We start from the raw sequence: 24,367 nt of genomic DNA on the forward strand, positions 1-24,367 counted from the left end.
AATCTCAACAATTCGATATTATATTTGACATAATCGAACACTTCGTAGGCTTGCCCATATAAGGTGCTCGAACTGGCCTTTTCTGTTTTAATACGTGGTCGTCCTCCTTCTACGCTATAGGGAAAAGTCCTTTTAAAACTTTTTTCTGTCTTCTTTTGAGGTTAGTTGGGTAGCTTGGCATTCTATTTGTAAGAAAAATTCGAAGGTTACTCTACAATTATTGACGTATACGAAATAGACCAGTTGGCGGAGATTTTTGCCTGTATTTTTCGGGTGGTAGCAATGTTTCGATTGATTCTTCTGTATTTTTTACCGTAGAATACAATTATCGTTACCCGTACTTTGTAAAAGTTGTGCTTCATTTTTTAATTAAATAATTTGTGGAAAAAAAAAGATTTTTTTTTACATTTTCCTTTAAACCTTCTTTCCTGTGCATTTTTAGCATTATGCATGTGTATAGTTTTTTGTTCCTTACTTAATTATCTACAAAATGAGATCTGGTGCGATATCCCAAGTGCCATTGTTAACTTGCAAATTGCGTTGTAAGTTGAAAAAGTGCGTTTTTTTAAACATTTAATATCTCAACAATTAAAATACTTAGGAGCTTCAGAAAATGTTGCTATTACTAATATAAATAACTGCTCCAAATTCCAAAACGATCGCTTTTTAACTTTTAGAGTTATTAAAGATCAAAATTTTTTTCGAAGCTTAATTGCATAATGCGCCAAAGTTGCTGTGATCATCTAATTTTGATCCAACTGGTCTCAAAAATTCAAAAAACTATTCAAATTTAATATCCCGTTTGAATTTTAAAAAAAAGTTGATTAGAACCTATTCTATAGCGATTTGTTTAACACTAGTAGTTTTAAACACACGTATAAAACTATATAACTTTTGCAAAAATCAATATTGATAATTCTCGTTTGCACAACTTTGGAACTGGTATTTTTTATAAATTAAAAAAAAAAAAAAATTGTCCTAGCATGCACGGAAGCCAAGATAATTTTTTTTTTTTTTTTAAATTCGTGTGGACGTATTATACGTTGTACAGCAGTCAGGTTTGGAGGGATTCAATTTCAATACTAGTACTTTCAATAAAAAAATATTTTGTACCTGCAGCGTATCAAATAGTATAAAATAACAATTGTTGAAGTTGACCGTGCGAGAGTCGAGCCCGCCGGCCGACGTGTGCTGCAGAGGTGGGGGGAGCGACTGCGGCGGCGGTGGCTCTCCGAGCGCAGCTTGGTGACAAGAGAGCAAGTGGTTTTAAATCATTCATTCTCGTTAAAATATCATTTTCTCAGCTTCCTCTGCACGTACAAAAATCCTTTTGGAATCGATTTGGGGTAGCTTGACGATATATTATCGATGGTTATTACAATTTGTATGGACGATTAAGGTTTTCTTCTCAAATTTAAAGCTTATGTTTAACATTAATTAAGAAATTTTTTTTAATTATATCTGAAATAGTGTAATGATGATAATAGTTTTTTTAGTTTAATAATTTTTATTTCCATTGTACAGAATATACATTTTCTTTTTACAAATATTTGTCTCCTTGGCACGACAGTCCCGTGCATTCGCCATGTCTCTTATACTATACGCTTCGAGTTCTAGCCGCCGCCGTTTATCCGCTTGTTTACCTACTTTTCTACCTCTTCTATCCCGCAATCTCTCTTACCCCCCTTAATTTACATTTTTTTTTACCTGATCTTTTTCCTGTGGCAGTTCCACGTGTGCGCATTTAACCGCTTCCACTTTCTTTCTCGATTCTTCCGTCAGACTATATCTATACCCCCTTCCTGCGTCTCTCCTTCTTCCCGGTACCTCGGTTCTTGATCTGTTGAGTCTTTTTTTTTCTAATTCTCTACTAAATTTACAAAAACACCTAATCGGATCCTCTTTCAGTAAATTTAAAACCTTAGCTCTTACTTCATCTTTCGATCCCGTTAAATCCCACTTTTCTACTTTCGTCACCGAAATTTCGCGAAATATTTCCTTTATGCCTAAGCACGTGAAAATGTGTTTAAGTTTTTCCGGTTCTTTTTTGCAGCCCCTACACAATACCTCGCTGAATCCTTTATTGCCCGCTCTTCCCACATTACCGCACCTTAGCCTTGTCCATTGTTCTTTTGTCCTTCCGTTTATCTCTCTATCCTCCCAGTAATTTTCTACTCTCGGTTCTTTCTTTAATTCCTTATAGTAGTCACAGTATTTTGACTTTTTAATTTTCGCCCAATTTGCCTGGATCCCCTGGTCTATCTTTATTTCTGCCCCTCTGCTGAGTCTTTCCCCGAGGTTCTCAATTCCCTCTGCCTCAAGTAGCCCCCGATTCCTTTTCTATCCCCAACCCCTCTCAATGCCGCTTCTATTGCTTTAAACCATTTACTCGAATTTCTGTTTACCGCGCTTCTCAATTCCTCTTTTAGACTAATCCTAGGCCACCTTTCTTCCCCCATTTTTGCTATGTCCAATAAGTATGTCCCTGCTCTTTTCATAGTTTCTACTTCTAAGTTGCTTCTATTACTTTCCATCTGCCATATGTATGCCGGTGAATTGCTACTTAATCCTAAAACCATCTTTACAAATTTACTCTGCACTTTTTCTATTTGCTCCCGTTTCTCCCATCCCCATATTTCCACTCCGTACAGACACCCAGCTTTAACTATTGAGTCCATTAAGTACAAGCTCTCCATGTTAGCTCTTTTCCAAATTCCCCACACAGTATTTACCACTTTCTTGACCTTATTTGCCGTTTTTGTTACATGTCGACTCAATGTATTGGTTGCTGTAAACCAAAAACCTAAATACTTGTACTCATTTACTACCCTTAGTTTTTCTTTCTCAAAATACCACTCCTCTTCCCTCGCTAGTTTACCCCCCCTTCGGCATACCATGACTTCCGTTTTTTTTGTGTTCACCATTAGCTCTGTCTTGCTACTGTACCTTTCCAGACCATTTAACATGCTTTGCAACCCCTCTTTTGTGTCTGCCACTACTGCTACGTCATCCGCGAACTTCAGACTGAAAATCTTTTCCCCCCCCAAGACTGTACCCCCTTCGTTTCTCTTTTCCCATTCGTCTTCTAGATCTTCCAGATAAATATTGAATAAGCACGGGCTCAACGGACACCCCTGTCTAACCCCCCTTTCAGTTTTGAACCTTTCTGAAATTCCCTCTGCCGAAATGACCTCATTTTCCGTGTTATTGTAAATTCCTTGTATTATATTCAAAATCTTTTCCTTGATGCCCATTTTTTCCATTTTTTCTGCTAAAATTTCCTATTCACTTTGTCAAACGCTGTTTTAAACCACTTCCTCAGCCTGTTCGCCAGTATATTCGTTTGTATCTTGTAGCCTACATCCAATAAAGAGACCCCTCTATAGTTTTTGACGTTGTTTTCGTCCCCTGCCTTGTGAATAGGGTAAATTCTCGCCATCTCTCAACCTTTCACTAGCTCTGCCTTGCTAAACATTTCGTCAAGTATTCCTGCTAATTAACGAACCCAAAACATAGTTAGCCCCTTATAAAACTCTACTGGTATCCCATTCTCCCCTGCCGCTTTGTTATTCTTCATTTTCTTTAATGACTGCAATACTTCATTCCTTGTTATCTTCTCGTTTAGACCTTCTTCTAAATTTTTCAAATTTAGTTTCTGCTCTTAAGTCGTTTCGTTTCCTAACCTGAATTCCGTCCTATCTCCTATCCCTCCCGTATTTGACTCTTCTTGTGCCCCTAACAAATTATTAAAATGCGCTAACCAGTCCTCTTTGCTAATAGCCGCCCCAGATTTTTTCTTTCTCGGCCTAAATTGATTAATTGCCCTCCAAAACTCTGTCATACCTTTACTCTCTACTACCCTGTTCCATTTTTTGTCTCTGTCTTCATCGTATTTACTCTTTTTGATTTCTCTAAGTCTTTTTCTTTCTGCTTTAAGATTCTCTTTATCCCCTTTCTTTCTTGAAACTGCCCATTTTTTTAGCGCAGCCCACACTTGCTTTTTCTGTATTATAACTTCCTCGTCTCTTTCTATAGTCCATTCCCTCCCCGTTTTTTTGACCGTTTTCAGCTTTTCACCCGTCTCCCAGATAATTTTTGAAAGTGCATCCCACCTTTCTTGCATATTCATCCCCTCTATACATACATCTTGTTCCCTCTTTTCTACTTCATTATTATATTCTGTGCCCTTACTTTCCTTCCATTTCAAAGAAGTCCTATTACCTGAGCTATCTTCGGATTTCCACTCTTTTTTTTTTCCTCCCTCTAGCCTCAATTCTACTGGAAGGTGATCCGATTCGGTTCTTAGCGTCACTTTAAGCTCTTTAACAATACTACCTTCTTTATTCTCTAATTCTAATGCCAGATCCAGAACCGAGTGTCCATTATCCCCCACGAATGTGCACATTCCGTCCCAATCCCCTATTGTTGCTCCGTTCCTAATGCTCAAGCCTGACTCTTCACAGAAATCAAGCAACTTCTTACCTTCTCTATTAACTGTTTTATCAGCTGAGTTTCTGCACATTTCTCTTTCCCCCTCTTCGTTTATCTGCCATTCTCCGATTCTCGCATTAAAATCTCCCACAATTAATACTTGCTCTCCCCTATTTGTAAAAACAACAACGACCTCCTGTAGTTTACTTAACATTAGTTCAATTTTTACATTATTATATACGCCAATTATATTACATTTTTTATTTCCCTTCATTACTATCCCTCTTACAGTTAACCCATAATCCCATTCTTCAACCAATTCTTTAGACAAAGATTTTCTAATACCTACAACCATCCCTCCTTTAGCCCTTCCTCTTTTCTTATCTCTAACCGCTGGTTTCCAGCTCCAATCGTAGTTTTTATCGAGTTTATTCTCCCATTCTTTCTCTTTTACTTTTTCTACCCACGTTTCCTGTAATATTATAATTTCGAACTTATTCACGTAGTTATATACATCTTTTAATTTCCGCATACCTGCTATATTCCAAGAGACTAGTTTTATTTCCTTATCCTCTCCATTATAACATACCTTCTTCCAAACGAAATTTCCTACTTTTATCTATTTCTTTCTGCTCCACCAGTTCCCCTTTCACATCGTCCCACATCCACCATTTATCCCCACTTTCTAGCTTGAGGTATCCCTTGCGAACTTTAAGTCCCTTACTCTTTTCTTCCTCAGCTTTTTTATCGATCCACCTCAAGATTTCTTTCTCTCTTTCTGTATAATCGTCTTCCAACCATAGGTTAAGCCTTTGCAACTTCCCCTTATTCCGCATCAACTTTACTTTATTTTCTAAAGATCCTAATTTCACTACTAACCCCCCCCAACCGCATCTCATATTGACAATATGCGCCTCCACACCAAGTTTATTGTAAAATACTTCGTTTAATTCCCGTGCTATGCCCCCACCTACTGTGCGAATCCCTTTTACAAATACATTATTCTTCCTCAATTTTCTCTCTTTTTTCTCATATTCAAACTCTCTTGCGCTCATCGCTTCCGGGATTCTCGCCGTGTTTACATTTTTTTCTTTGACTCCGCGTTCCTTATTACAGTTCATGACGCCCCGTTCCGACTCATAAACGCTGTCGTCTTCTACTGCCTTGACTACGCTACTCCCTCCCACATTTGATACCTCGCTGCCCGGACTCACTAACCTATCCCTTTTTTGACTCTCCTGAAATTCTACCTTGTATCTTTCATTTTTTTCGCGCTCTAATTAGAATTCTAACCTTTTTATTTTTTCCCGCAAATGCAGTTCCTGCACGCTGTTCCCTATCCTAGCATCCATGTCGCTTTCTGACCTCGCTTTCAAACGCCTACCTCTGCTTACCGTTCCGCTTCTGCCGCCTCTGTTACTGCTGACGTTGTTTACGTCTCTCTTGCTACTCTCGCTGACATCTGTTCCATCACTGCCGTCAATGCTGTCGTCTCCTCCACAGCTCGCCTCTTTCTCCCTTCTCCGTGCTGCCCTCTGTGTTTCGTCTCGTGAACTTGCCCCCTCTGCTTGCGTCGACTAATTATCTTCCGCCGGTAGTGTTGGTACCACGTTCAGCCTACAAGCTGTCACCTCCCCTTCCTCTGTACTCTGCATACGCATTTGCTTATTCTCGTCTTCTTCTGCCCTCAGTGTACCCTTTGGCTGGCCATGCTCACTTTTTCCTTCTTTACCATCACCTGGCTCCGATTTCTCAGGGGCCTCATAAATACGAAAACCTTAATCGTCCATAAAAATAGTAATAACCATCGATAATATATCGTCAAGCTACCCCAAATCGATTTTAATAGGATTTTTGTACGTACAGAAGAAACTGAAAAAATGATATTTTAACGAGAATGAATGATTTGAAACCACTTGCTCTCTTGTCACTGAGCTGCGCTCGAAGAGCCGCCGCCGCCGCCGCAGTCGCTCCCCCCACCTCTGCAGCACACGTCGGCCGGCGCGCTCGGCTCTCGCACAGTCAACTTCAACAATTGTTATTTTATACTATTTCATGCGCTGCAGGTACAATATATTTTTTTATTGAAAGAACAAGTATTGAAATTCAATCCCTCTGAACCTGACCGCTGTACAACGTATAATACGTCCACACGATTTAAAAAAAAAAAAAAAAAATTATCTCACCTCCCGTGCATGCTAGGACAATTTTTTTTTTTTAAATTTATAAAAAAATACCAGCTTCAAAGTTGTGCAAACGAGAATCATCAGTATTGATTTTTGTAAAAGTTATATAGTTTTATACGTGTGTTTAAAACTACTAGTGTTAAACAAATTGCTATAAAATAGGTTCTAATTAACTTTTTTTAAAAATTCGAACAGGATATTAAATTTGAATAGTTTTTTGAATTTTTGAGACCAGTTGGATCAAAATTAGACGATCACAGCAACTTTGGTGCATTATGCAATTAAGCTTCGAAAAAATTTTAGATCGTTAATAACTCTAAAAGTTAAAAAGCGATCGTTTGGAATTTGGTGCAGTTATTTATATTAGTTATAGCAACATTTTCTGAGAATTTCAAGCTCCTAGGTATTTTAATTGTTGAGATATTGAATGTTTAAAAAAACGCACTTTTTAAACTTACAACGCATTTTGCAGGTTAACAATGGCACTTGGCATATCGCACCAGATCTCATTTTGTAGATAATTAAGTAAGGAACAAAAAACTATACACATGCATAATGCTAAAAATGCACAGGAAAGAAGGTATAAAGGAAAATGTAAAAAAAAATCATTTTTTTTCACAAATTGTTAAATAAAAAATGAAGCACAACTTTTACAAAGTACGGGTAACGATAATTGTATTCTACAGCTAAAAATACATAAGAATCAATCGAAACATTGCTACCGCCCGGAAAATGCAAGTTTTGATATTATTTTGTCCCCGTCGTCTGGTCTAAAAAGAAAGACAGTGATTTCATGTAGGTAAAAAAAACAGCAACTGTGAACGCCCATTCAGTATATCATATAAATTTAATATACCGACTAATTTTAAGACTATCTCACTTCGGTATATGTTAATTAATAATCAATTTTCATGTTATTTACGTTAATAACAATATTAATTGAATGCAAATGAAGAGAACACAGTTTCAACTAAAAATCTTTATCGTAATATTATCTAATTCTTACATTTATTTTTCCCTTACTATACGCATGTCATCGAAATACAGGTGTGCTTGCTTAGTTTTTCTAATTACCAGCTTCGTTCATAAACTCATTTCATCACGTGAAAATAGCTGTCCAATAAATCATTGGAATGAAGTAGTCGATGAATCAAAAAATATAAATTATATACTTAATTTTCTCAAACTATTTATGAACAAGTAAGTTTCATTTCATAGGCACGAGATGTTACCTTTCTTAAATTATAATTAAAAGTGATTGCAATAAATTTTGTCTTGATTCATTTTATTTTTCAAAGCATTTTTATTAAGCATTTGCAATTTTTTTTGTTAAATCACACATCAAACTGTTGATTATTAGAATTATTCATAGATCATTTAGGTTTTTACAAAATACAATTTTTTTATAAGGGCTCAACATCGATGTAAGAAGTCCCAAGATATTTCGATGACATGCAGCTCTGACTTAAATCAACAAAAGTAAAAATTTCTTACATACAAATAGTTCTTACTGCAGCTAATATCAACATAATCTCAAAAATTTTCAGTGCGAAGTCTCACAAAGTACAAATCGTAATTACTGAAATAAAAATCTATAAACACATTCAACAGCGATTCTGTTTAGCTCATATTTTTTCTCATTCAGAAAATATCGATGTGTAAGAAATACAGATGGAATCGAATATGATATTGTAATTTAGTCGTTAAACTGCAAACATTTGATGTATACTTACATTTATTTAAGTTATATACGTTTCCGTAAGCTCAAATGTGCACAAGTAAAGTTATGACGAGACTAATTGTCATTACAACTAATGTTTTACTAGGATAACGTTGCGGGTAATGTTCTTTTTTACTTGTAATTGTAGCTCTATAACTTTTAGCATTAGGAAAATCAAAGAATAAATGTACTTTTCTGAATTTAAGTTAAGTTGTTAAGTTTCTTACGATATTTTTAATAATTGTTGAACCTATCGGCAGCAACTGTAAGATACGAGTACCAAGAAAATACACAATACTTACTTGCCGATATTCACTAATCACTTATATCCACGAAAAAACTCTTCTACTCAGCACACACATTACATGATTGTCCTACGGGAATACTTCTTTCTTCTTACGTTTGGTAAAACAAAACCTTTTTAGAGTTCTCAAAATCTATTTGGCACGTATCCTAAAATTCTGCCATAAGTATGTGTAATACAGACAGTAAACTAGAGTTCACAACAGTAAGCCCCGAACACGTAAATTATGAGAATCAATGGAATAAGTTTGTTCGGAATGCGTGGACCGGATAAAGCAAGGATGGTAATGTACTTTGCTTAAGTTTAATACACTTACCTATTTTGGCTCCCAGTGTAATACGCAAATAAGTGTACCTTCGTGTCAAGGCTTAGTAACTAAAGCTGTAAACCATGTGACTGTTCCCTGTTTTATCTATCGCTGCATATAACAATAATATTGAAAAAAGAACAAAAAATAATTTTCAAAACACGAAGAAAATTTCCAAATACCATATGAGTATATAGGTTAATTTATTCTTATATCATTGAATAGTTATTATTAACTCCCAGCCACAACACTTACACTTCTAAAAACTTTCTGAGGAAAATAATTTTTTTTTTTTTGGAATTATGCTTGATTTTGACAAAAAAGTCACTTTTTAGACGCAATTTTGATACCTTATTTAAAAAAATTAGGAATACATGTAAAATAAATATGAAGGTATAATACCAGCTCTTCAAAACTTATTTTCTAACAGAAAAAAAAAAAAAATTAAATGGAAAAACTTCTGAAATAATCCAAAATTTGTAGGTTAGGACTTTATTTTTTACATTTCTCCTTAATATTCTGTTATTCCTTGTCATCATACTTATAAGATCCAAAACCTTTGATGAAAAAATATTTCTTCTAAGGAAGTTTACATAGTTGTAAAACGAAAAATATCATTTTATCTCGCTGTGCGGCGTTTGGGTATGACCCCTTAACATAGCTTGTAGTTCTTTACTAAGCTGTTTAATATATTCATACAATCGCTTACTCAGCTCTATGTTCTCTAACTAGCTCACTTAAACAATGTATTAGGTATAAGTAGAAAATTGCACAGTTACTGCAAAGATGAAGTATCTGAAGTTATTCTTAGAACAATTAATATTTTGTTTGATTCTTATTTAAAACTTAAGTATTTAGATACTTTTACTTTTCTATAGCTTAACATGATCTAAACTGCTTTATTCAATAGTGCCAGTATTTCCATGACTATTAATAAATTATTACTATGAAATACTGTTTTTTTTGTTAATAATTATAGTTTCAAATCTTAAGAAGGGTCTCTGTTCACACACGTATTATTACAACCTAAAACTATTAGTTTTATTATAGCTTTGGTCAATATTAGTATTTTGAAAATTTTTTCAAAACTTAAATGTTTCTTACACAGTTATAGTTTGTAACATCTTATCATGTACGAAATGAGGAACATGTGCACAAAATTTCATGTCATTATATTATTATACAAAGTGATTGAGTAAACTTGCTCTGGACTACGGTGTGGTACGAAACTTCTTTCTATTAATGTATTATCACTTTTTAAAATGGACGATTACCTTATCTATGACGCTTACTTTCAAAACTGCGTGAAAGTTTATGTAATAACTCATTTGTTAAGGCTTCATATCTATTTTACAATAATGAAGCCTACAAGTAATGGAAACAATCTATTTACCTACTAGCATGTAGTTCTACACCATATTTGTTAGCTGCAAAGTAAAAAAACTGAGCTTAAGTATCATCAAGTGGAGAATTACGAAATTTTCAGCAGAATTTAGCCCTTTTGCTCTTTCATAATCTTACTGCTTTAATAGTGATGAATAAAATATGTAAAAAAAGCAAGATAGAACCACGTGCTTATGTCATAAAGTTTTACTATACTGCTTCTACTACTTGATTAAACCAGAAATTTAGTACATACATCCTTGAGTATTAGTTCAAAATGTTTATAAGCTAAGGTCTTCTATTAGATAGTGCTAAAACTCAAAACGTATATTTTTTATACCATTAAACTATTTTACACAAAATTTTGGATTGTTTTATGTACCGTCGTTTCTATATTTAATTTACAAAAAGTCTCAATTAAACATGTAAGTTTATGGAACAACTTTTTACAATTGCATTTATAAGGGAACACTCCGGAGAAGTTTTCTAATTTGTTTGTACTAAAGAATACTGTTCAATAAATATTATGTAAAATTTTTTAACGAATCTACAAATCATTTTGTCAATAACAGAAGGAAAAACGGGTTGACACTCGAACATGCGTTGACACTTATATATAGATTTATCTTTACGTGCAAATTGCCAGCGTTGCTTCATGTTTCCGCTCCCCTTGCCTCTCTAAGTGTTGCCCCGCTAATTGTGATAAATGTCTTTAAGCAATGTTTTAGGAGAAATTCTTTGGATTTTGAAATTTTGATACAGACTTTAATTTATGAAATCAATTGTGTTTTATGCTTTTCAAGAATGTTTGTGTGTGTGTGTGCGTGCGGGCGCGTGCGCGTGTGTGTATGTGTGTGTGTGCGAAATAAGAACTAGTCATTTGTTATATTCATGTTTCATTTAATGCTTAATTCAATGCATTATTAAAACTTTGGTAAACTAATAAGGATTTAAAAAAAATCAAAGTAGCCTATTAAATAGACAAAAATCGTGAAAATAAGAAAAAAAATACATTTAATTAATAGAAATTCTGGCAAGTTGAAACAATACAACAGTATAGAGGAAGGGCAGGTTTAATTTTTTATGCATTATGGCAGTCCAACTACTGTACCTGTATTACATGTAGTTTGAACTTTTTTTTTCGAGTTCAAAAGGAGTATTTAACATTGATGAATTTCACAACCTATGTCAATTGTGAAAAATAAACTTAGTTAAACATACGAACATTGAAACCTCATTTTTTTTTTAAATACACTTCTCTAAATTTTCTATAATTTATTTAAATTAGTTCCTAATTCAGGTTGACTATTTCAGACTGCTGTTTTACTTAAAGTGAATATGGATAAAATGTTTATATACCTTGTTCCTTGCCCCAACATTGTTCAAAGCTCGATTTAGTGGCCGGTTCATGTGATTCTTGTATTATGAGCTTATTACAGACCATATACTATGAGGATGAAATATAGAAATAATCTATCAGTGTAGAAGAGGGATACGCCTACATTTCTGTGTTACATGTTATAGTATTATAGCCTAGCTGTTGCACACCTTCACAGCCTATAGTGTAAGCGCACTTTGTGGGACGTTTAAATAGTAAACTTTAGATTAACACAATGCGATAATACACGATATGTTTTAAAAGTAAGTCAATTTTATTACCCCGGAAAGTTAATAACAAACTGCATCTAAAACAGAGTGGATTTCGGAAACTATATAGACTTAACGTTAATTGAAGTAGAATTATATTTTTAAAAAACGGTTACTGCTAACGCAGAAACGCATAATCGGATCACAGTGATAACTGTTGTGTTCTAAATTTTTTATACATTTCCTAAATTTAAAATACATTTCCATTTATTTTGAAGGCTAACTGGGAGATCTGTGTACTTAAAAATTCTGATGTACAATTATTATTGCATGTAAATATGTTAAATAAAGTTGAACAGTACTTTTTTAATTCTAGGAAAAAGGTCAAATTAAGCTATTATGCCAAATACCTCTAATTATCATCGGAACCGAGAATTCTATCTCGTAGTTTTCTAAGTTCTTAAAATTCTAAATATACGGGGTGCTGGCGTGTGTAGTATGCAGAGTAGTGGAGCCCCACTAGTATACATATATGTGTTATAAAAATCTGATACTTATTACGATTTTACAAAAACTAATATAAATAAAAGTACATGATAAAAGTGTGACACTTTTTATTATTTTCTTATAAATAATTACGTGAGGGTACTGGTGAGTTATATCTATAAAATTATTTGGTAGTAGTGTTATCTTTATATTCTGTAGCACTAGGCTTCACTTGACATTTATGATGTAGAGCACTATAGTGTGTTGACGCGTAATTCTAATTTAATAATTTTTTTTCGGAATTCATGCAGTTGTGGTCGAATAATGAGCTGTAACAAAGTTTTAAATAATATAACCATGCTAAAAAGTACCGTAAACTCCTTTTGCCATGATGTACTTGTTGGCCCTAAAGGGCCGTTGATTTTCTCTTTCTTACGTTACATTAAATAATACGGACCATTTGTTAAAGCTGCATATTTAAAACTGACAAAAAATTTTTAATTAAAATTTTTTTTTTTCAATTACAATAACTTACCACCAGAGCAACAAAGTCCTAAATACTTACATTTCACTACAATAAATACAAATTCATATAATTCCATCTTTTTGAATAGCTAAAATGCTTAAGTAATCAATGTCAGGGTTATTGGATTAAACCAATTCTAAAGGAAGAAGTTTCTAGACATATTTTAATCTCAGACCTCTTGCACACTAGCCAAGGCCCTTACCCACTCTGCACGATCCCGATATAAGGAAATTGATTACTTCTTGTTATGGTGTGGTTTATCGCTTATTTTTAATTTTAGATTAAATTAACTGTTTAATAATTAATTTGGTTTGATTGCAAATTGCATTAGTTAATAAATTATTCAATAAACTAACTTTTTTTAGATAAATGTTTTTTTCGAAAACTCAGAAATTAGTATAATTTAGTAGAGCAACTTTCCTATAAATTGATAAGAATTCATTTACTTATCATTTATTTGTTACTTTTACAATAAATAAATAATTACTTCCGCAATTTTTTCTTCGTTTTTTTTCCAATTTTCAAAAATTGAAAAAAAGGCGTTTGAACTGTATAAAAACAGCAATTAATATTTATTGTGTTCTATTCTTTCGTAATCTGTCCATTCGTGATTGTGGTGATGTTTTGACTTTAAAACGTTCATCACATAGTTAGCGGAGAAACAATTCAGAGATGTGAGAAAATCGCAAAAATATAAATGCTGACAATTGTTTTCCTTATAAGGATGTATTTATATACACGCTTTTACGCATACTTGATCCTTTCTTTCTTGTATTATTAAAACAAAAAAACTTGTGGATCTATTTAAAAGTTAAATTGGTTTATCTAAAAACAATCTTTCACACTAACAGCACTTTCTTTTTGTTATGGAGCTTAGCCTTTTTGGTGATCAAAGGTAGAAAAATTGGTTCGTGACACTAACCTATCGGAGACTGTCTCATTAGCTCAAGTTTATTTTTTCTTTATAGCTTCATCTAGTGTGAGGTTTTTCCAGCCCAGACCTGGAAGAGGATTGGTCATTTCCAGTTAAATGTTTGTACTTAAAAGAAGAGAATGCAGGGTCATTGGTGGTCAAGGTTTCTAGCTTTGTGATGAACAACTTTGCTCGTGACGTCTGTTAGTAAATGACCTACTTGGTTTAAGGGGGCTCCTACGACTACTGCTGAGGTCAAAGACAAACAAAAAATAAAATTTTGTTTTTCAATAAACAAATGTGTCTGAAAATCATTATGATATTTTTAATAACGTATGAAGTGGGAAAAATGATATTAATGTGTGTAGTTTAACTTTGTACGAAAAATTAATTATTGTTTTGACCAGTCTGGTGCATACGAGGGTACACCACCAGACCAGACCACCTGTGTTGGTGTAGTATAGCGATGTAATATATAGGTATATAGTATATATATGTCGTGAACAAGTACGTCTGCTACCCACGCGACCTCCTGACCTCCCGGACACTATTTATTTATTTCCATCACAAATATCTCGCTAAAATGGTCCTTTATCCACAATTTTTAATACAGCATATTACAGAGGAAAACTTCATCTACAAAACGTATATATTCAGTCTGCTGGGATATTTAATTAAGGTTTATTATAAACGAAAACAAATTGTTTTTCACGCTGCCCCATAGGAACACGTGCTAATAGTTACAACTTTGAGCTCGGATTTCTCAAAATTTTGACCTATTCGAAATATAATTTAGACCACCATTAAATTCAGTAGACTTTTATTTACAAGAAATAATATATCTCTGTTTGGGGACTTTCGTGAAGGAGCCCCCTTAATAGTGGCCGGCCTTATACAGTCTTTTAGTAGACGAATCGTTGCTGGAAATGGTTGTTGAAATGTATTTAGTGTAAAGATAGTTGAACGTTAGATGGCCCTAAAAAATGATATGATTGATGGTTAATTAGGTAACGTAAATACTTATGATGGCCCCGAACGGGGCATGTGGTGATGCTTCCAGTCATTCCTTATTAGTATTATTCTCAATGGTAAAGAGACGGGTGGGAACTTGGTTTTCATTCTCGGAGTCTTTGCATACAGAGATCGTGTGGGAAGAAAGTATGCCACTTACTAAAGAAAATTTTGTCCTCGTGTCCTCTCCCAGATAACTAACCGCTCACCGTTAGTCGGAGAAGTGGGCCAAATTTAAAGTTAGAGCAGACTATTATTGTAACTAATGATTCTGTTCTAGATGTACTCGTACTGACGGTGAACTACAATGGTAATAGACTATGGTAATAGTTTGCTCGGGGATATTACAACCAGACACACTTACATCGATTGCAGGTGGCTTCGATTTTATTTTGACGTCATTTAGCATATCCTAAAGTAAAAAGATTCTTAGAAAAACTTTAAGTTTATTTATGGCTATTGCTATTAATTTTTTCAAGATAAAAACTATCCAAAAACTATCTTGGAAGTGTCAAGAATCAGTATGTGAAATTTTAGCAAAATTGTTTAAGTATTTTTTGCGATTAGTGATGACAACAGTTCATGGGAATTTGCTTTGTATATCAGTGAGACTAGCAACCAGAGCCACTTGACATTGTTTACAAATTATTAGTTATGAGGTCAAAACGATTAAAAGGTTTTTTCTAATTTGTATTCTTGCTATGAAAGCTAAAATTTTTGAAACAAACGATTTTTAACAACTTTTTTGTTTTGCAGTTATTTCTTTAATGGTTGATTTTCTAGAAAACTAGTTAACATTAAATGTTTAAAAAAGTTGTTTAAAGTATTATATATTACTTCAGAAAAACTGACAACATAATTCTACAATGGCAAATTTCTACAAATTGAAGAAGGTTTTTATCCCTTTACCTTTTTGGTACATTCTTTCATACTAGGTCAAGACTATTAACTTAAACTACTGGAAAATTTTGTTAAAAATGAAATTACCATTTAAAAAATTTTTATGCTTGCAACTTTAACAAAATATTTAAAAAATGATTGACAAATACATATTAATGTTTAAAAAAAATTACCATTATTATACTACATTATATTAACTTGTAAGAAGGCACAGTTATTATTAGTAAAAATATATGGAATATAATACACACTAAAGTTAACACATACCTTAATTTTTTTTCTCGTTTATCTTTCATCAAATCATATATACGGTTGTGTATGCTTAACTTAAGGCTTATTAGTTTTTATATGAATTACTTGAGTACATTAGTAATGACTGTGTATAGTAATATGTTTTTTCTTCTAATTTTTCAGAATCAAGTGAAATCGACTGTCCCTATTAAAAGTAAGTAATAGCTTATTTTTTTATAGTAACATTTACCAATTTGATGTATATGTTTTTTGTGTATTTTCAATGTTGGAGTCATGAAGTGAGCTACTAGAATAAGACGTTGATTAGAGTATCAGAAAATAACTAAAACATCATTTTAGCATTTTTAACAAAAAAGATACGTATTATTTGTTTTTTTTAGTTTGAAGTCTTATCTTCAATTCTTGAAAAAAAATTTTTTTTTTTAATGGTTCAACGAATTTCAATAATGTTTGGCTGTACATTGGAAAATATTAGTACTTTGTTAATATATCTTACAATGTATTTATCATGCTATTGATTTAATCAAAGTCAACCAACAAAAAACATTATAGTAAGGTATGATTGAAAATGACTTTGCCGCTTGTAGATAAATTAGATATTAGTTCTTATGCAACTTTGTTACTAGTCTAACAAGCAGTTCTTATGATACGTATATATCATCAAATTTAGAGAGCTTATTTACAGATGGAAGTACTGTTTCAAGAACTCTTAGTTCATCTATGTCCTTTACTGATGGTACATAATTTTTCAATTCAAACTTGAAAATTCGAAGAATATAGGTTTAGAGAAATTTGAAACTATTCGCAAGAACTAAAAAAATCTTTCCCTGGGTGAGGAAATAAAGTTTAAAGTTTCTCCAAACTTATATCTTTCGGCTTTTCATGATTCAATTAAAAAATTATCTATTATCACAAAAAGACATAGATAGACCGAGAGTGCTTATAACAGTACCTTCATCTATATATGAGTCTATAAATTTAATGATGCATACGTATCACAAATTTTGCTTGTCATTCCAGTGATAAAGTTGTATAAAAACTTTGAAACATACACACAGTGAATGTTTTAAAAGGAGGGCTAGGAATTATATATAGGACTTACATGAAATAAGTGATGAACATATTGATGAAATATATTTTAAACATAGTAATAGAGTGCATGTTAAATGGAATTAACTTTTCCGTTTTATACATGGTTATGTCAATGATTCAAAAAAAAAGTAAAACAATTGTATAAACTGTTCGTATGTATGGGTACTGTCTCGGGAAATAAAAAGTTCGACACTGTCACTCTTAATACGAATACGTTTATTTTACGCTGTCTTGAGTATATACTATCTTTAGTCTCTACAATCTTAAATACAATCGAAAGCTGAACTAAAAAAGGCAAGATCAAATCAAAGGTTATACAAAGCAGATAGTGTGTGTAAACAGACTGACTGACCGCGCGGAAATTAAAAAAATAATAATCATACAATACAACAGTAGCGTCGCAGCGTCTCAACTCTTAGCTATTGCGCACGTACAGAAAATTCAGTTACGAGCGCCAAATATAAATCTCACACTCCCTCACGTTCGTATCTTCTAAATTTTAATGTTCCAATGAAATGACTAGAGGAATATTGATTAATTAAAACTAGTTTGAGTGAATAAACAGCCGAAGATGGAGATCATGTTAGCTTCTGGATTACTCGTTTGATTGGTTATGACGATCTAAAATATATGGAGAAAATATACATGTAGGCTCGGACTTTGTCCTACAATGTGCGATTGATTCGTTCTGAAACGCCATTGTGCAGAGGAGTGTCTGGACAGGCCAGTTAAAGCTTAGCTCCTAACCTCTGGAGAACTTCTATTGTTTGACCTCCTTTAAACTATGTGCCTAGATCAGTTCTTAAATAGCACATCTTTGCATTAAAGCCGAGTAAGTTTATACAATTATAAGTTTGTACCCTTTAGAATGAGTGGTTGGACTAATTGGTCCCATTGTGTCGGCGTGAATTATCTCAAGTGGCTTAGATGCCCTCTCTCTTTTGGTATTAAAAGGCAATCTTTTAATCTTAGTGATTTGGTACACCTCCTATATTGCAATGAAGTTGTCGAACATAGCCTTATTCAATTCTTTATTGTCTGGAAACTTTCTGTGCAATGTCTTAAGCTAGTCCACTGACGCATGCCCGAATCTTGCATGCCAGAGCATGGCTCTGTTACTTCTATCAAATGTTCTGTACTTTTCTGTAAAAGGACTTTGAGGCTCTGGAATCTCACCAATTATTATTTCTTTATAATCATTAATTTTTTTATCTTGAACAGTTTTCTCAAACTCTTTTTCTTGAGTGGTATCCAAGCAAACTCTTTCAGATACATTATTTGAAGTTCTAGGGTAGCTCCTATCAATTGTGCTGACTTGCTGAACCTTCTTTATTTTTGCTGCAGAGGCATTTCCGGTCATCAAGAAATCTGCATTTTCTTTGCACTTCTTTTTGTTACCTGTGCTTTGGCCATCTTGCACTAGTTCCACTATCCAGTAAGGACTCTTATGGACGCCTGATATTATTGTTTCGTTCCAACATGGGTCGAAAATGTCTAGTTTTGTATTATCTAAGCAAACACTCATGCCCCTCTCAGCAAACTGCCGAAGTGACAGCAAGTTTCCAGCAAGCGCTTCTGTGCATATGATTTTATCTAGGACTATCTTACTTTGGTTATTATTACCCGAAACGCACCCTTCTACCTCCGCTCTGGAGTCCGTGGAGGAATCTTTGTTCACGCATTGGATCAATTTTTTTTCACAATCTTTAAAATTTTTAAAGTAAAGTTTGTATTTAGTAAAATGTTCTGTAGCACCTAAGTCTGCCTCAAACTCAATTTTGTTTTTGTTTCAATCATTATTTATTTATTATAATTTATTAGTTCTTTCTCCATGTGCGTAGAGAGCAGAGTTTCGGAGTCAACAACAAGCAAACCACTACATGCATTAGATCTAGGCAACTGTATATTATTTTTACCTTCTTTCACTCGTTTCTTGTTATCAACCTAGGCTCTTTTGTTGTTATTTTTTGCATGCTGCTTATCATCTTTCCGTTTATTATTCTGTCTATCCTTATTATTATTGTTTTTATTACTATTACTACCACCACCATTACTGCATTTAAAATCCCAATCGTTAGACTTATTTGAATTACCTCTGCATATGCCAATGTATTCTCTTAAGTTTTGAACGAATCGTTGGCAGATGTAACAGCACCTCAGATTTTGCCCCTTCTTCGAGCAGTCGCTTGAGTAGTGGCCTTTATCATTGCATTCATAACAGAGGGTACTGGATGTTGCTGCGTTTGTGTTTGGCACAGTAGCAGTGGATCGAGAACCTGTCCCACCTCAGCTTGGTCCAGCTCCAGCCCCACTTCGGCTTGCTCCCGAACTAGCTGATGATGGTGGAAGGGATCCCTACAGCTTCCTGTTTTAAAATATATTGTCGTAAATACTCAGAGGATAAGCCATCCCCGCTTTCAAATAATCTATTAAATCCTGCAATTTTTACGTCTGGTACTGCATGGACAATTGCGTGATAAAAGCTACCTCTTTTCTCATCTTAAATTTTAAGTCTCATCTTTAAAATATGAGTTTTACTAAGTAGTTTGAAATCTCTTGTTAATCAATCAAAAATTTCGCACAATTTAGTAGCACTTTTTTTTAGGGTCATATCTAATAGAGTGAATTTTTTTGCGTATCTGATACGCATTCATTATTATATCACTTTTTTTCATTTCTTTGATTTTTTGTATCATTATGAAGGGGTTAGTAATATGATAAACTCTGTTTTGGTAATCTAGGGACAATCTACCTAGTATTACGTTTAAAGCCTGTTCTTTATCATTCTCAATCTTTTCTTGAGTGGTATTTATAGTAGCTTCTAATTTTAGATCCATCGTGTGAAATAATTTTTAGCTTTTAATTCTGCCTGTGATTGTTTTAAAAATAATTTCCTTTAGGTTTCATGAGTGAGGGAATAGTTAAAACAACCTGAACTATCTTTATTAATAACTTTTATCTTAAAGCTATCGTTGGATGTACTACGTCCAATCGTGAGTGAGTTATTGACGGAGTCTTGCTTCAAGTTGATCAATTGCTTACTTTGTTTAGGATCTAGGGTAGAGGTAGTAAATTTATTTACTTCGTGTATTTAGCTCCTGGAAAAGTCTCGCTTAAGTTACCTCATTATGTTTTGTTGAGCAGCTAGACGCTGCTCAAACTTGGTTCGGAGTGCCTCTTGAGCCTTGTTGTTTTCCTCTCTCTCTTTTTCAATAGCCTTTTTATGTTGTGAGGCGATGACCTCAAACCTCATCGACATCCAAGAGCACTGTTGATGTCTCTCTTCTTCAATGGAATTTTCCATTTCATTAATTTCTTTCTTAGAAACTCCGGGAATTTCGTTTCGTGAGCTTATAAAATTATTATACTGAGGGTTTTGAAAGGTTCTTTTCATTAGTTCTATCTTTACTTCATGATTGGCTCGCACTATTTCTTTTTTTAAATTTTCTATCTTTGTCTTTAGACTGTCTTTTCTATCTTTCAAATCTTTAGTTTTATCTTAAGTCCAGGTATTAATCAAATCTATCTTTCAAATTTTTGAATTTATCTTTAGTCGAGATATCAATAAAATTTATCTTTCTATCTTTAGATCCTTTACTTAGAATACGCTGTTGTTTAGGGACGAGTCGAATCCTACCAGCACATTTTTCTATCAAATCAAACAGGTCTAGCATGCCTCAATTGTGATGTGCATCTCCTCCTAAAATAATCCAGACCATGATTTTAGAGAAAAAAAATAAGACGATTATCAGATAAAACTGTGTCCCAGAAAAAATGAAATCACAAGTAGAGCGCACACACGAATGCAATGAATGCGCGCCACCTATGCTATGAAACGTGCTACAATGGACGGCCTGAACATGCGAGCGTAACATATGTCTGAGGCCGTGCACTATATCAGCGTGATTCCAGCACTTTAGGACACAAAATTAATAGAGTTTAAATTTAAATTATTCAAGTATGCAACAGCCTTATTGTTTACGGTAAACAAGGCCAGGTTGTTTTTATGGGTTATGATCACCTCGTCGAGTTTCCCTAGATCGTCTTCAATCTTTTTGTACGCATCGTTTATCATATTCATGGCACTTTTACCTAGAAGTTACAGGGAATAAATAAGCAAATGTACTCTATTTTTATTTATCCGCGTAGGTGTAAAGTTCAGAATTTCTCTGTAATCGTAACATGGAAATCGAGCGTGAATGAATCCGAGAGAAAATGGCGTCAGTATCATATCTGACGGGCATAGAGATAGACAGAAAATGGCCGATTAACAGAATTTACTGTTCTACACGCGCCACCAGCCATAACGTGAGAGGACGCGCCCGCCCAGTTCGTTCGAATGCAAGCCACAACCGAAACGCGCACCTCCCCTACTTGCGTCGAGGCGTCCTCCTTAGCGATGACTGACTGGTTTAACAATAACGCGTCTCTTTTGTCACGATGCCGGCCTATCTCTCGTATAAACAAATACGTGCTGGCTGTCGAGCTCTTTGAATTTCTGAACAAAGAAAACTATCTAATGAAAAAAACTTTAGTTGTGCAATCTTAGGTAAACTATCTTGTGCCATCTTGAAACAAAACACAAATATTTCAAAGGGTACGATAGGCCAATATGAGAAAAAAATAGCGACACTTCGGTGTCGTAGTATTCGAGGCTTCGAGAGTTGGGCCGTTGTTCACTTCTGAAGGTGATTCGGCTGCTGCACTCTTATGTCCTTGAAGCTGCTCTGCCGCCTCCTGGGGATCACCCATGTCCTATCAGAAGAAGTCGGGGTGGTGGGATTGCTGATCTCTAATTCACGCTGCTCGTCACCCAACAAAGAACTCCCGGTTGCTTCTGCCATTACGGTAACACGTTGTAAAGAGGCACAAAAAAAAGTAATGCGAGATGAGCTCGAACATGGAGAGATGAAGAAAAGGGTAAAGAGATTTATCGCATACACACTCACACTACAATTAAAGGCCCATAACCTGTTAGTAGTATGAATGTGTGGATATGGTCTTGGAAAATAAAAAGTTCGACACTGTCACTCTTAATGTGAATACGCTTATTTCACGCTATCTTGAGTATCTACTACCTTTAGTCTTTACAATCTTAAATACAATTGTAAGCTTAACTGAAAAAGGCAAGATCAAATCAAAGGTTATACAAAGCAGAGGGTGCGTGAAAAGAGACTGACTGACCGTGCGGGAATGAAAAAAAAATCAGACAATACAACAGTAGCGTCGCAGCGTCTCAACTTCTTGCAATTGCGCATGTATAGAAATCTTAGTAACTAGTGCCATATATAAATCTTACATAAATAATAATATATTGATTTATTTTTAAATAAACAAATAAATAAACATGAAATTATTATTCAATGATGTATACAAAAAGCTCCTTCTTTTAAACCCATTGTTTTTATAGTTTCGAAAAAAATTAGTTTTGCAAGTTATTCATTAATGTATGTACTTTAATAAAAAAAATCGTAATTCAACATGTACCCTTATGATAAAAAGAGCGGCGTTGGCTCAGTGGTAAGCGTGCTTGCTACTGATACAACGCTGTTCTAGGGGTCGTGGGTTCGAATCCCGGTGAGTGCAGATTTTTTCAAAAACTGTTTTCACCGGAAAAAGTTCCTATGTAACCCCGGCTGTTTCGGGGCGGGTTTTTCCGTGAAATTTTCCTTCAGAGTAATTCCAGGATTTTTTCCTTGCTCCACAGGTCTTCGGGCCTGGGTGAATGCGAAACAGTGTTAGGGCCTAATAGGTAGGGATTAGCCGGCCCGATGCCAGGCAGGGATCGCTGGCCTACCCGGCGAGGAGTGGCCCCTGAAACATGGGGCTTCTCCGGGGATGCTAATTAGCCTGGATCCGATGCTTTGGACCCAGGCTACACAGTGGTGAGTTGACCCGATGCACTTCCCCCCGGTGCAGAGAGTGTCAGCTTAACTGACAAGGTGTGTTACACCGGAGATACTTCCACTGTGCCCATAGTATGATTTGTATGGTATCAATTAAAAAGAGAGGATTTAATGGGTGTGGCAATACACCCCCACACATAGGTGGTGAGTGGGTGGCCCTGGCGACTGGGCCAATAGGCTGTCGCGGTAACCCGATATAAAAAAAAAAAAAAAAAAAAAAAAAAAAAAATGTACCCTTATGATAGAATCACGTTGAATTCATGTATTAAGAAATAGTGCGTATGAATATTTTAACTTTTTTGCGTGATATAATACAAGTAGATAAACCTATACAATTTCTTATTGGATCCACTACTTGTTCTTATTTATGAAATAAGATAGAATAAGGCTAATATGCGTGTTGTTTTGATTTATTTCCTTCCTTACATTTATTTACTGGTTTTTAAAATACATTTGTGTACACAATGTTTTATTTAACTCATTCTTATTTTGAATATTTTTTTAACAAACACTGACATTTTTTGGTATGCCTCTAGTATATTTTTCGTTATTTTAATACTACTATTACTGATTATTGTAGCGCCCCCTTTTGTCTTACTACTAGTTACCCTTGTTTATCAACATATCTCTATAGATACACTTATTCCTACTAATTATTCCATTTTTATTTTATTATTTGTATACAGTTTTATGGTTTTATTAGTAATTTATATTGCTTCAGTCATCTCTTGCTCTCGATTGCATCTTGAATGTTCTTTGAACTCTTGGCTATAGTAGTACATTTCAGCCTTTACTTTTCCCTCTGGTGATTCTCTTAGCCTCAGAAGTATTTCGTTTTCTTTTTTATTTAGACAGACTCCTGCCATCTTTTTGAATCACTGCTACTATGTTATCTGTAATCTTCAAACAGAAAATATTCTTATTTTCTATAACAATTCCCTTTTTCTTTTTGTTTTCTTACTCCTCCAGATCATATACATAAATATTAAGTAGGGTTGGGCTGTACAGGCTGCTTTATCTTATTTTTTATCATGTTCTAATACTATTTGTGACTGCGTCTCCTATTATTATGTTGTTTTTAGTTACTCTGTGAATTAATATTTCTTATTATTTCTTGCATAATTCTTTTTATTTCTCTTTGCCCTAATTTTTATATAAAAAAATTTGTTTGTCTATTACATTAAATGCTGCCTTAAAATTGACAAATAACGCATATACTTTGTCTTGATCTTTTTTCTCTTATATCCTACAAAGCTATTTAGAATCAATAATTATCTTTAGTTTTTTTTCTTCTGTGAATCCTATTTGGCGCTCTCAGAGTTTTTTTTTAATTTCTAATTTTTTTGCAAGTATTTGTGTTTGC

At 34.1% G+C, this 24,367-nt stretch overlaps 1 protein-coding gene across 5 annotated transcripts in view; it reads left to right on the top strand.

Moving 5' to 3' along the window:
• The window catches only part of Klp10A (kinesin-like protein 10A), a 592,557-nt gene that overhangs the window by 287,489 nt on the left and 280,701 nt on the right, over nucleotides 1-24,367 (top strand). For all 5 annotated transcript variants that reach the window (XM_089594987.1, XM_089594986.1, XM_089594990.1 and 2 more), the window contains exon 4: nucleotides 16,169-16,199. In XM_089594987.1, coding sequence (XP_089451113.1) covers nucleotides 16,169-16,199 — 31 coding nt within the window. The remainder of the gene's footprint in view (nucleotides 1-16,168; nucleotides 16,200-24,367) is intronic.

Source organism: Copidosoma floridanum, unplaced genomic scaffold (genome assembly GCF_036245765.1).
Source record: "Copidosoma floridanum isolate Cflo_tuat_1 unplaced genomic scaffold, Cflo_Japanese_pri ptg000022l, whole genome shotgun sequence".
In the NCBI taxonomy this organism is placed as follows: domain Eukaryota; kingdom Metazoa; phylum Arthropoda; class Insecta; order Hymenoptera; family Encyrtidae; genus Copidosoma; species Copidosoma floridanum.